At 37.0% G+C, this 14,103-nt stretch overlaps 1 protein-coding gene across 3 annotated transcripts in view; it reads left to right on the top strand.

Moving 5' to 3' along the window:
- The window catches only part of VCL (vinculin), a 56,187-nt gene that overhangs the window by 23,036 nt on the left and 19,048 nt on the right, over positions 1-14,103 (top strand). For all 3 annotated transcript variants that reach the window (XR_011681054.1, XM_071438860.1, XM_071438859.1), the window contains exons 3-8: positions 1,916-2,066; positions 3,903-4,011; positions 6,395-6,517; positions 6,776-6,936; positions 12,659-12,749; positions 13,513-13,660. Coding sequence is in view for 2 of the 3 variants with exons in the window: in XM_071438860.1 (XP_071294961.1) it covers positions 1,916-2,066; positions 3,903-4,011; positions 6,395-6,517; positions 6,776-6,936; positions 12,659-12,749; positions 13,513-13,660 (783 nt within the window). In the remaining variant the exon portion in view is untranslated. The remainder of the gene's footprint in view (positions 1-1,915; positions 2,067-3,902; positions 4,012-6,394; positions 6,518-6,775; positions 6,937-12,658; positions 12,750-13,512; positions 13,661-14,103) is intronic.

The following is a 14,103-nucleotide window of genomic DNA, read 5'->3' as shown; positions in this document are numbered from 1 at the left end:
ATCCTAATCTTTTGCTCCCTAGCATGTGTGCTTTGGATGAAATGTGTCTGATTTTCAAAGACCACTATGATTTTCTTGTACACAGCTTACACTGCTGAAGCATTTTAAGTGCATTGGGAAATTCATACAAAATAGGCATTATACTATTGAAATTGACATTTGCCTTTAAGAGGTTCAACCCTAAAAACTGTAAAAGAAAACTTTAAATCTTTAGAAACACTATTTTCATTAATTATGGTGGCTTCGGGTGTAACATGCATTTATGTTAATTCTTGTCTTAACAAATGAGAAAGGCAGCCTTGAGATAATTATCAGTATTAAACAGACAACCATGAAATTAAACTGTAGGAAATTAAGTATTTCTGAGCCTATAGCTCTGAGCTGCTGAATAGGTGATTTGTTTAATCCCTTTCTTGGCAGAGTTGAAAAGAATAAATGTGAGAAGCAGGCACGGAAGTGTAATTTAGTGAAGTCAGTTGACTTTGATAACACAACTAAGTGCATTGCATAGTGATGAGCAGACCATTTCCACTTTCTGCCTTGAAATCCTGTGGCATTTTCTTGCTCAGTTAGGAGCCTCTGCCATCTGATACACTGAGCAGATGTCTCCCAAAAAGAGCTGGTTATGATAATGTAGCTGGTCCAATGTGATCTATTCTAGGGAGCTGTTAGCTGAGAACTTTACTTTCTGGACAAAAATGAGTTTTCCTGTAGTGGATGTCTTATTTATACTTGTTAAATTTAGATGTAACCATTAAGTTCTAATATTTGTGTTAGCAAAGAACATGGGGGGAGGAGGAAAGGGGTTACCTATAACTTTCCAAAAGCACTTTAATACATATGGTAAAAGAATGTGCCCAAGTGGTCAGTAGAAAATGGGCTATGTGACGAGCATGCAGAAGTGGTCATAAGAGGTAGCATTGCTGTAGTAAAAGTGTTTTATGTTTGTTGGAACCTCATGTTATCGAATGAGCACATGGCATTCACATGCACAGAGCATTATGTGTTACACTACACTTAAATGAAGTGGGAGACAGTGGAGGAAAGTGCAGTCATGAGTAGCATAGCTAACATGACAGGGAAGTCTGAATTTTTTATTCTCCAAAGCCATCACAAAATAATTACAAAAGAATAAAATCAAAACATTTTCAGTCTTCCAATTTTTGATATTTTAAAATTGTTATATTAAATTATTTGATGGAATCTAATTTCAGAGCTTATCTTCTTATTCTAAGTAGCTTTTGTGTTACTGTATTTACATACTGTAATATCTTGCAAAATCTTCTTTCTGCTTTTATGTCTGGAATTGCCAGCTGCATTTGAACATTGTACCTTACCACTGCATTTTGTGGTTATTTAAAATGCTCTTTCCATGAGTGTTAACATTCTGAAGACCTGGATTACAGCTTCAATGACCAGAGCACAGTGTCTTTCTTAAAACTGTTATTTTGTCCTCATGTGTAGCTGTCATTTAATATTTATTAATAAGAATTGCTACTTGAAGAACAATGCCTATACAAGGCTGATAAAAGTTAACAGTTACTTTGATTGTGAAGTCCTAAAAGAATCATTGTTTTGTTCCCTGCCCTTGTCATGAAGAATGTAAGGTATTTGGCTGGGTTGGGATCTCTCCTTAATGGCACTGTACTATGTGCTCTGTAAGGGGTACTTCAGACCTTCCCTATGTGGGAAGGTTGTGTGACTTCTGAAAAACTAGATTGTATGGTTGCTGGTGACTTTTTGTTAGAAAAAATACAATAAATACTCTTGCCTTTTTAACTATAAAGGTGTAGAATGATCAGTTTGTTGGTGGTGCCTCAAATGGTAAAGTTAAAAATAAATCCAGCATTTTCTCAAGCCTGTGGTCACACAGACAGGAGCTAACCAGCGATTGTTGTCTGCTGGCTTCCCACAGAGTGGAGAACGCCTGCACCAAGCTGGTGCGGGCAGCCCAGATGCTGCAGGCAGACCCTTACTCAGTCCCAGCTCGAGATTATCTCATTGATGGCTCAAGAGGAATCCTTTCTGGAACATCAGACTTGCTCCTGACATTCGATGAAGCAGAGGTAGGAATCCCAGCCTGACTGACATAAGTGCCTGCACAGCAGTGTTATTAATTAAAATGTCCCCCTAACTAAAGTAGCTAAACCAAACTATTAAATAGATTAATGAGGTTTTGACCGTTTCAGTTTGATTGGAAACATATTTTGCATTCCTTTCTGTCTGAAGGAGCTTAAGACTTTTTGCTCTGTTTCATTAGGAGCATTTTTGCATGACATAATGTTTAGGTGCTGCCTAAACTCAAGGTGATTATTGCTCAAGAAGGCCAGATCTCTTCAACTGTCTGATACCTTCCTGATGCTTTTCTGTATTCCCTTCACTTTACCCATTACTGATCCTTACATTTTCTGTATCCCTTCATTGAGAAGCCCTGGGCCATTTTCTAACATGTTTGTCTGGCTCAATAGCTCTGGCAATTTAATTGGCCTTGTGGCATGGGAGGTAATACAAATTTGGACAGTCTGGCTAGTCAGGCATCAGAAGATGTATTCTGATAAATCTAACAGTTGCTACCTTTTGGCTGTTGCACTAGCCAGAAACTGACTCAGAAGTGCTGTTTGTCCATCCTCATATGTACAAAAAAAACCCCACCAAACCATAGTTGCAAGGAAATGTAAATGCCTCATGTTTGAATTTTTTTTTTGTTACAAATCAAAGTTTTGATGCTCTTTCTGGGGATGTACAGTCTTGCTTATTTCTGAATAAGAAAGATCATGCTGTTAGAAATACTGATGTCAATCCTAATTCTGCCACAATTTGTTAACCTATGGAATTGTGTTGCTCTTCTTGCTGTGCTGAGTAATCTAACATGGTATCCTTGTCTCATTTAACCATCTCATGGCAATGTTAGCATGTTCCTCTGAAATGGTTTTTAATAGAAGTGTTATGGGGCTTTCAAGGAAGTTAATAGCTTTTAATCTCTCTTTCTACTATTTAGGAAATGAATTGACTTTTGTGAATTTAATGCTTTGTGGGACTCACCTGACAACTCCTTGTTAATGAAAAGAATGCCATTAGTCAGGAATGATTGATTTTTACAAGTACTTAGGTTGGCACACGTCTGTGCTAAGTTTCAACATAAACTAACATTGGGACAAACTGAAATGAGTTTCAGAGGAAGCTTTGGTCTTTTCTAGGTGCTAAACACTGCAAGTGGTTGATACAAATTAAATGTCAATTAACTAGTTCTTACATAATTGTATGTAGTGATGTCAGAAGTAATGTGGTTCAGAGGTTAGGATATTTACTGACAGAACTGTTGGGGAATCAAATGTAGCCTGAAAAAAGTTAAACTGAGGCAGAGGTCCAGGGGTAAATGAAATACAGCCTTCACAGATTTTTCTGGAAAGTTTTAAGATGTTGGATCTATCTTCCCTGCTGGAATGCTGGGTAATGCTGTATCCATATGTAAAGCTGTATGGTAAATGTTACTTCCTCTGAAAGCCTGAAGTCTGCTTTCTATGTAGCTTTGCTTTGTTATTTAAGTCAAATATTTTATTGATGAAATTGCAATGAAAAGCTTCAAGCATGACAGCATACATAGATGAAGCTCTTTCTAACCCATTTTCTCAATGCTATCCTTTGTATATCATACAAAGTGAAAACATTGGAAGTAGGATTTTGCATTGCTGAGTAGTGGAAAGCTGATTAAATATTGGCTTGCCACTACAGCACTTGACTAATGGAATTTGGGTAACTTATTCAGCATCTCAGACCTTTATAATTGCCCATTTGTCCTATTAGCAAGTGCTATAACTAAACTGTTCTAATAACAGATTTGCATTTCTAATGCAAGTGTGTCTTAGCCTGAGCTAAGAAATAATGGGATGTTTCTCTCTTAGGTCCGTAAAATCATCCGTGTCTGCAAAGGAATATTGGAATATTTGACTGTGGCAGAAGTGGTAGAGACAATGGAGGATCTGGTGACTTACACAAAGAATTTAGGGCCAGGTTTGATTTGCTCCAGTCTTTCATAAATATATTAAGTATAGTCTTTTCTACTGCTTTGTTCTCCTGCCAACATCTCCCTCGCCCAAGTTTTGAACACTGGGACAATGGTAAAGCAGTTGCTTTAGAAGTTTCTATTGGGAAGAATGACTCTTTCTTCTTCACAGTCTCTTTTAAGAATGCAGAAGATGTTGGTAAATGAGAAGTGCATGTGAATGATATGTACTGTACTTTTGCTGTACTGTGAAGGAAGTAAGCATGCATTAGTAAGGATAAAAAAAAAATTGAAAAAGCTGTGTAACTAAGCACTCACAGATAGAAAATCCATTAAGCTGATAAAATGTCTGCACTGGCTGAGATACTTAAGCCCAGAAGGAATTTCTTGGAATAATATATGCTACATGTCATATGTTAACATCTTAATGAGGTTGCAGAAATAGCTGTCTTGAAGTATGATACAAAAGCCCAGCTGTTACGGAAATTCTCTGTTTGCTCTTTGATGCTCCTTCTCTACTTGTTACTTCAGTGTGTTAACTCACACTTCGAGTGGTGGAAGTGATGGGTAAGTGAGGAGCTGCTGTCTCTATCTCTCTATTGCTCTAGAGGAAACCTACCATTAATCTATGTCATCTGCTAGTTCAAATGCTTTAGCTTCAGCATGAAGTAGCTGAAGTATTTAACAAATGCATTCTGTAAAATCGAGATGTGGTGGTGGTAGTGTAGGAAGATGTTGGAATTAAAATTACACTGAACTAAAGAATGCTTATATAAAACCACCAGGAATCTAGTTAGTGCTTTATATTTATAAATACTTGTGTAATGTGGCTAGGTGATAAATGAAATGACTAAGAGCTGTCATGGCACAGAGCATGTTTGTAGATTATCCTGTTTTTATTTAACACGTGTATACTTGACCTTGTTTCTAGATGTGGAAAAACTTTGAAGTTCCATATGGAGGTATAGTGTTCTCTAAACTTCTATTTCCCATCAGAAATTGCCTTCAATTAAATAGTTTTTGCCTTGTTTTGAAGAGGAAATGATAAAACAAAAGGGCAATCTTCTCTTTCCCTGAAACTTTTTCTTCAACTTGGTATATACACATTTAGTTTCTCTGTGGTTATTGTTTTACATATCTTTGAAATGGAAGTTTTCCCTAAATTCAGTTTGCTCTGTTGGGCTCAGTTACAAGTATTTGGCTCTTTTCACTGAACCTCACATACATAATTTGCTGTTACATATGTATGACAGAGGTCTTGGGTAAGTGTCTTAGTTTCTTAGAGTGAAGTATAGGCTTGTTATCTTTATTGTAAATAATCTTCTCTAAACTCATGGTATTCTGAACAAATAGTGAGCCTTGTGCTTCTGGAATGCTGTAGAAGCTCTGTCTTTGTCTGAGCTGGCTGCTGCTCAACATCTGCAGCCCATGCCCACAAAATGTAAAGCCCAGAGTCCTTGTAGTTATATTAATGGGCATTTGAACTTAACCATTCATGTGAGTACCATATAAATAACAGGAGTATCAGCAGGTACACTTAAAGTCAAGGAAGTGCTTATAGGGTTTATTCTGGAACTAGAGAGGGGAACATGATTACCTATTAAGGCTTTTGTCATTTAAAAGGAAATGTGGTTCTGCACAGCTTGCTTCTCTGTGCTCTCAGTGTGAGGATCCTACTACTTTCAGTGATATCATGAAACAGTATTAAGATGCCTAAGATGCTAACCAGCAGAAAGGTAATTCAGCCAAAGAATGTACAGCTTCCTTCCAGTTTTGTACCCTGGAGGAGAAAGAGTAGGAGCACTACAGCACCAATTTAAATAATCTTAAGTTTTTGTGAAGCTGTGTCTGAAGTTTCCACATGCACTGTGTGATAAACCTCACAAGTCTTAGCTATTGCTCTAGAATAAATGTAATTCTTTACAGGCTTCTAGGGTACTAAAGTATTTCTAGCAAATATGAAATGTAAATAAATAAGTTCTTGACCTCTGGTAGAACCTCCAAGCAAGCAAACAAAATCCTGACATTTCCTTTTTCTGTCCTTCACTTAAGCCATGGATCAAATCTTAACAGAAAAGATGACACCCTCCTCCTGCCCCTTGAATCAGCTTCCAGTGTTCATTAAGTGACTTTGTCCTAAACCTGTAATTTCAAGTATTTTCCTCTTTTATTGATAGGCTTTTAAATCAAGAATTTTGAGTAGTCTTTCTGTTTTGGCACAAAGTGGCTAGGTTTTGAATAGGTGACTTCTCTGAAGTATCTGGAATGTGTTTAAAGTAACAGCTGCTAATATAAAAGTTTTAAACTTCATTATAGTTTTCATCAATCATTATGCCTTATTCTTGTTTTGAAATCTCAAGTGTTTTAATGTTCAATTACTTCAATCTTTAGGAATGACAAAGATGGCCAAAATGATTGACGAGCGACAACAGGAATTAACTCATCAGGAACATAGGGTTATGCTGGTAAACTCCATGAATACAGTCAAGGAGCTATTGCCAGTACTTATTTCAGGTATGTTTTGCTTTGTTCTTTAATACCATTCTGAATTATTGTTTTGAACTGGAGTTCCCATATTTTATGTTAATTAAGAATAATCTCGACATCTGTAATCTATTGCAAGTAACTGTGCTTCTTGTATTAAAACTTCAATTACTTTGAGAAGAAATGGTCCAAGCAAAAGGAAATGTTCCATATAAATACAGTAGAAGGTCAACTTGACCACTGATTGGTCTTGCATATACCTTTTTCTAATCTCTGATATTTCCACAGCTATGAAGATTTTTGTAACCACAAAAAATTCTAAAAGCCAGGGAATAGAAGAGGCCTTGAAAAATCGCAATTTCACAGTAGAGAAAATGAGTGCTGAGATAAACGAAATAATTCGTGTATTGCAACTCACTTCCTGGGATGAAGATGCCTGGGCAAGCAAGGTATTTTCATATCAACATTTGTATGTAGAAGTCTAGTTTTTGTCTACTGTGTTTTACCCTTTTAAACTTGTGCTTCTGAGACCACTGAAATATGAAATATTTAGCTTTCTCTAAATAAGCAAAATTTAACTAGTGTGGCATGTGAAGGTAGTTCGATGGTTTACTGCAACTCAGTGGTGTAACAGGAGACAGATTTATTTGTGCTTTAGTTTCAGCATCATTAGGAAGTCCTGCAATATTGTATATTCCACTCAAAGAAGGATATTTTCCCTATCTATAATTACCCTATATAATAATTTTTGACATAGGATAGTTAGGTATAAAAGTAACTGTTCATTCAGCTGGTCTCATAAGTGAGATTGAGATTTTCCTTCTAGATCCTGCCAGAAAAGATAGGCTCCTGTTGTATTCCTTGTGCAAAAGGCTTGGAACGGAGAAATTTTAGTCAATTTTGGGGAATTCCTCCTTGAACACTTGCCCTGTTTCTCCCTGCCCCATTTTTAGTCTGGACATGAGAGTAAATTTCAGGTTTTTGTCTTATCTCAAAAAGAAATCTGTTAGATTGAAGAGGCTTTCTGGGTAAGTTTGATGCCTGTGAAAGTGGCTTATGGACAGGATTGGTTCTTACACCTCAGTGTTGAGCTGTGTGAGTGACTGCAACCACTTAACCTGGAGCTAATTGCTGCTCTGAAGTGATGCTGAAGTGTCTAGAAGACTGTAAAGCAGGTCTGACAGACAGAACCATAAGTGTTCTGGGCTTACAAATAAATGCAGCTGCATAACTGAAATTCCTGCCAAGTTATTTTTGAGGACTTGGAGGTAAATTGCTGAGGATACTTTTTTAAAGGTTAACAATATGAGCAACAAATAAGCATAAATATCATGGAAAACTTACTGAGACCTGAAGCCAGACTGGTTAGTAAGCAGAGTCTAGCAGGAAATCTAACATTGATGTAACCAAGATATAAAATCACTTTGGCCTATGTTGTTTGGCACTTGACCCTTAGTTTGCCTCTTGATTTATTTGGTCACTATCACTTCCTTATTATGATTACTGTATGCATCTCTGTTTTTGTTGTCCTGTTTCTTACCCTTTTCTCACCTTTAGAAGGTAAGCTTTCTTCCACACCCTCCACCTCTACCTTGTACTAAACCCAAAAAAAAGCATGTCTGTGGGATTTTGTGCTGTGTGTAGACTGTGTGCTGTGCAACTTCTCTGAGTGCCAGCTGTGGCACTGGCATTTATACTTATGGATATACACACAATTTTAAAAAGATCATAATAGCTCTGTCTAGCTGTGTGTAGCATTGGCTGTCACTGAGAATGGTAATTGCAAGCTGATCTGCATCAAGACTCTTTCTGAATCTGATTAGAGTTAGGGCAAGATTTTACAGCACATTCTTGCTGAATGCTTTTATGTTAATTTATGAGTCTCTCTAGTGACAAATAAAGGGTCCAGTCATGCAGGAATCAGCTTTCTGCATGGCCAGAAAGCTTTATTAAGTCAGGAATTTTGTCTCTTCCATAGTGTTTTACCCATAGCCTTCTTTCATTTCAGATGGTTCATGTTCTTTAGGTCTAGGCATAAAACTGCAGTCTTGCATGGGCACTTTTTCAATTCAGTTTTATTTTTGGATTTAAGCTTTCCTGTATTTTATGAAATATGGATACTATTTTATTTTACACAACAAATGTGGAAATTTTTGTGGTAAAGAAAAATGTCTATTGCAAGGACTTGGCAATTTTGGCTTAGGAAACTCTTATTCATACTGCTGGTGAGGCAGATTAATAAAGGAATTAATTAAGAAAACAGTTGGTGTATTAGCAGTATTTCCTCATGGAAAACATTGGTCATTATGCTTAATGCATAAATATGTTGTGTGGATTAGTATAATCAAAGTATCATTCTGTTCTGAACTGAGAATTTTTTAATTGTATTTTGTTTTTGAATTAAGATATCCTAATGATTTGGAACTGTAGCACTGGGTATTAATCAAACAGTGATGACAAAGCATTTGAATTGAAAAATGCAGTGGGATGAAGAAGCAGAAACTAGTTTGCTAATAGCCACCTATCACAGACATTATCCTGTATTTGCACACATATCTAAGAATTGACTTGTTATTTTGCTAGGAGGGAGATGAAGGAGCTGTTTAGTTGTAGCTGAGGTCACTGTTGCATGCATTTTGTGCCTGGTGGTGAAAGAAAAGATTTTCCCCATGCTTTTCTGGAATAAAATAAAGGTGTTTGGGGATGCCCAGCCTTGAATTTTTATCTGTATAGTACATGCTATTGCTGATGTTGGACTTCATAAATAACTCAAGATAGAATAATAAACATAAAATACCTTGAGTTATCACAATCTGTCTAGAGATAGTGGAGAATGAACAAGGTATGGAGCCAAAGTTGTAGGTTTTGTAGTTGTAGCTGTAGGTAAATTATTTTGTTGGTCTTTCTGGACTCTGCACATTACTATTACTGGATTGCAATAATCTCTGTTTACACTGGATTTTAAAAATAGTATGGTGCTTTAGAACTGAAATACTATTCTTGGACTAAATTCTGGGGAAAAGAATTGTATCTATTTTTTCATTCATAGCTTTGAACTTTTTTCCTTGATTTTTTTGCTTTTCAGAGGAATTTAATTTTCTCTTGTGTATTGTTAGTGTTTATTTTAAAATGAATTTCAAGTAATACTCAATCCAAACATCTTTCATTTCCATGGAATTGGAGGGAGTTAACAGTTGTAAGAAGCTGAGAGATATCGAATGTCTTGCAGGATGGAACCCTGAATGGTGACTAAGCTATCTATCTTGCCAGAACACTGGCTTTGCCTATTTCCTCCAGCATTGCCTTCTTTGGTCATGAAATGCAGATATCCTTAGACTAGACCACTCTATTGAGTCAGAGCTTGTGTTTTACATCCAGCAAGGAATTGTGTAGGATTTATTTTGCAGAGCCAATACTACCTGCTCCCTGAATAAGCTTGAAATTCTTGGTAGTGGCAGAAATGATGCATGGAAGTGTATTCAATAATATTTGCTTTAGGAATTGGTTTGGAACAAATCCAGATTGCTCTTTTCCCTTCAGACAGTGTTGCCCTAGTTGTTTAATTTGATTAACTGAAATAAGTTTACCTCTTCTGAAAATGCAATAGTGCTGATTTTGTTAATAAACTTCCTTTTGGTAACAGACGAACTGTTGGCAGGGAGAGGAGGGAAAGAATAAATTTTTGCTGATGAAATTGTATAATTTTTTTTTTGCAAAAGAGCAGTAGTAGTAAAAAAAAAATCATTCTTGCAAACGATATTCCATTGGCAAATCCCAAAGAGTTACATTTTAAATATATTTAGCTGTTTAAGGGAGGAGTAAAATATTTAAACAGCTAGAGAAATTGGGACTGTCAAGACACTTTCAAGCAGTGAGACCTTGAGCAAGTTGCTGTGTTTTTTTAGATGGAGTGTTCCTGCCTTTGTCTTCCTTCTTTCTTAATAGCCTGAATTGGTTGGTGAGTCCAGACCTTTCAGTATGGCTGTACCTTTTGCTTGCCAGGTATCTGACACCAGACACAGCTCTGGCAGACACAAAAGTGCTGTACCAACAACCCTAGTTAAGGATGCATTCTAGTTTTCTGTTGCGTTATTCAGCTCACTGCAATGAAAACTCCTGATCAGGCTATGGCTGAGAGGGATTCCTTGGGCTGTGTAGATGGGGAATTGGTGCTTTAAGAGCAGTTGTCTTGAAACACTTCAACTGCTACGCTAGGATTTTACCAGACTTTTTTCAATAGGAAAAGGGGACATATGCAGAGGAACACAGGATAGCCAGGCTCACCCTGCAGAGCAATCCAGTTGTGTAACTCCATATGACAGGGCAGATGGATTCTGTTGCTGCTGGGGCAGTGCTGGCAAGTACAAAATCATGAGTGCAAAATCTGCAGCACCTATGATTTTATCCTCAGATATTAGACCTCAGATTCAGAGGTTTCTGTATAATTCTGCTGAAACTGCAACTCTGCAGGCAGCTGAGACAACACAAAGCCTGTGAGAGTAAAAAGGGAGGGGCAAAGACAGTTTTCCCAACACTGCTTTTCTCCACCCACTCCTACCATTGCATTGGCACAATAAGAAACATCTGTTGCCTTTTTAAAAATTCAGTTAATTGTTTCAAATTATTTCTGGGTAGACAGGCCTGAAATAGCATTTCAAGCTAAAGTAGCTTCAGCCTGACATAAACAACAGAAAACAGTAACACCTACCTTCATAGGTAGTAAGATTTATATATACATTTGAATATTCAATGAATATTTGCCTGTCTCGTAGCATACATTGAATGCACATTTATTGAGCTATAGAGAAGATAAGTTTTAAAATAATGTGTCCATCTCCCACCCCTAGCTGCATATCCGACCTTTTGGAAGGTTTTTCAAACAGGTCCAAACTCAGTTTGGAGAGCCAGTTTCTAGATTTGAGACCCAGTCATCTAGGTGAAAATAATTCTGCTTTTGGTGCTCTCTCTCAGGCTGTGATTGAAGAGCCTTTAAAAATATTCAGCTGCATTGCATGACATTTTACAAAATTGCTTGCTGAATTATATTATAGCACCTTATGAATAGCTGACAGACTAATATGCCTGAATAAAAATGCCAGAGTATTAGTGTTGTATGTTTGAGACTAAGCATGCAGAATGAACAACTCCACAAAATGTGGCATTTCTTTAGTGTTGTCAAGGTAGCACATGCTATAGCAAGATACTGATCACTGATGGTAGTAGGCTTCTCTTCAAAAGCATTGGACATGGGCAGTCTGATTCAGATGCTATATGAGAGCCAGGCTTCTTTTTGTCATCTCTATACCATTCATGGGATCTTAGATGCATTTCAAATCACTTCTATGATATGTGTGGTAAAAAGCTATTTTGTCTTTTCCGCAACTTCTTACTTAGGTACATGTTACTGTTTTCATTGTCCTTCCATTTGTGTAAGATGGAAAACTTGTGGCCTCTAGTGGAGAGATGGCACATGAACAATGTGCAGACTGTGAATAGAAATCATAACTGGGAGGTTGTTTCCTCTGCAGCCTGCGGTGTTGGATAGTAGTGGCATAATAGTGAAGGAAACAGCTTCTTTGATGATCCTGGCAGAGGGGTTCAGAGTTTTAAACAATCACCTGTAAATACATGTGTCTATGTCCAAGGACATTCAGCTCTATATCTGAGACTTTCAGAAATTAGCTGGTAGTCTTACTTTTCTGTAAACAGTAACTGTTTGACTTTAAGCAGTAGAGCAAGTGAGAAATGCAGATGTGCAGCCTCTTATGTGAAGTAAGTAGTAAGATTCACTGGCCAATTACCAGATATTGATACTCCAATTACATCACAACTCTTCTATGTGCCCTGATGTAAAATGGAACTAACGCCAAGATGTGTGCTTATTAGAGCTCCTACTTTGGAAATTAAAGCACTAGTGAATAAAGAAATAGAAAAACCACTAAAATTGCATGCATAATTTTGCATTTTGAGTGAAATGAAAATGTCTGTTCTAACTGGAAAGAAGCAATTTTGACCTGCTAGTTTGAAAATGGGTTTTGAGCTGCTTATACGAATGGGTTTTTATAAGTAGACTCTGCTTTATAGAACCTTTGTCAGCTTTGGTTGCAATGATTATTTGTGCTTTGATATTTTTGTTTTGAGTATCATTTTGCTGGTTTCTCTTTTGTAAAGGACACTGAAGCCATGAAAAGAGCTTTAGCCTTAATAGATTCAAAGATGAATCAGGCAAAAGGTTGGCTGAGAGATCCAAATGCACCTCCAGGTAATATTTAAACACAAACAACAGCATAAAGTATTTTGATTTTTGAAGGTCTCATTATTTCTGTTGTTTAAGACAAATTTGTCTTTAAGCATTAATAACCCTTACATAGTGGATCATTCTGAAGGTGCCTGTATTTATTCCTTTCTTTAGATACTGGGAATTTAACAAGTTGTGTCTAATGACCTAGAAGGCTTTGCTTCTTCTAAATTGTCTAAAATATATGTATTCTGTGGAACATACATGTTCTTAATTTGCATTCCAGCAGTAAACCCAAAAAGTTAGGAATTGAACAGTACTTAATTGTAGCCATGGCTAATATTTAAAATCCCTTCTTTTGTATTTTCAAATTTTCATAACTTGAGATTTCCCTAACAGAATCTCTTTAAGTGTTTTTCTTTCAGTCTTGACATAAATTTTTTAGTATGAGTATCTGCCATAAATATGCCTAATTGCAATCACCTTTACTTATATAAGGGGTTTGTTTACCTTTGTGTCTTTCAAGTAAATAAAACTCAATAGAGGCCTGTTCCATTTGGATGTCAAAAGACCTTATTAAATGGACTTCCTCTGAAATCAAAGCCAAACTAATACAGTTGTAAAAGTTGGATGTGAATTGTTGTTTTTTGGTGTATATCTCCCTTTTTGGTAAATGTGCTTTCCCAGCTGAACCTAATGCAGTTCACGTGACATGGTGATATCGGGAGTTTTCTCATACATGTCACAGAATGTCTTGTTTGCTGTACTGACTGACCCTGTGCCTCAGGGGATGCTGGTGAGCAGGCCATAAGGCAGATCCTTGATGAAGCTGGCAAAGCAGGAGAGCTGTGTGCAGGCAAAGAGCGCAGAGAGATCCTGGGCACGTGCAAAACCCTGGGGCAGATGACAGATCAGGTGGCTGACCTCCGGGCCAGGTAAAGCTCTGCTGGGGCTGGGCGCTTCCCAAGTGCTATGGAAATGTTTTCTCTGCAGTTGTCACTTCCTAACCTGTAAAAAAGCAGGCCAGAACTGTATTTTGCCTTTTTTACTTCAATTTCTTCTTTTCTGATGAGAATATGTTTTAATGGGAGAAATGTTAATTACATAATATGATGATTAGAATTGCTCAAGTAGATGATTCTGACTTTGCTTGCTAACACGTAACTTTCCTCCAAATTAGGCAGAAAGGAAATTTTAAACTCTCCTCTTAAGTCTGTTCTCCAAAGAGGATATACTCCAATTACTGTAAGATACATGGATATTCTACTTTTCAGGTGTTTTTTGGGATGTTAAACAACAACTACCACATGTGATCTATCCTTCACTGGCAAATTCTATTGAACTTTGCATGTCACATGATTGAGGCAGCTAAGACATT

Source organism: Agelaius tricolor, unplaced genomic scaffold (genome assembly GCF_023055355.1).
Source record: "Agelaius tricolor isolate 1412-34295 unplaced genomic scaffold, bAgeTri1.0.p SCAF_13, whole genome shotgun sequence".
In the NCBI taxonomy this organism is placed as follows: domain Eukaryota; kingdom Metazoa; phylum Chordata; class Aves; order Passeriformes; family Icteridae; genus Agelaius; species Agelaius tricolor.
The sequence above is the reverse complement of the archived record's forward strand: the minus strand, read 5'-3'. Positions and strand labels throughout refer to the sequence as shown.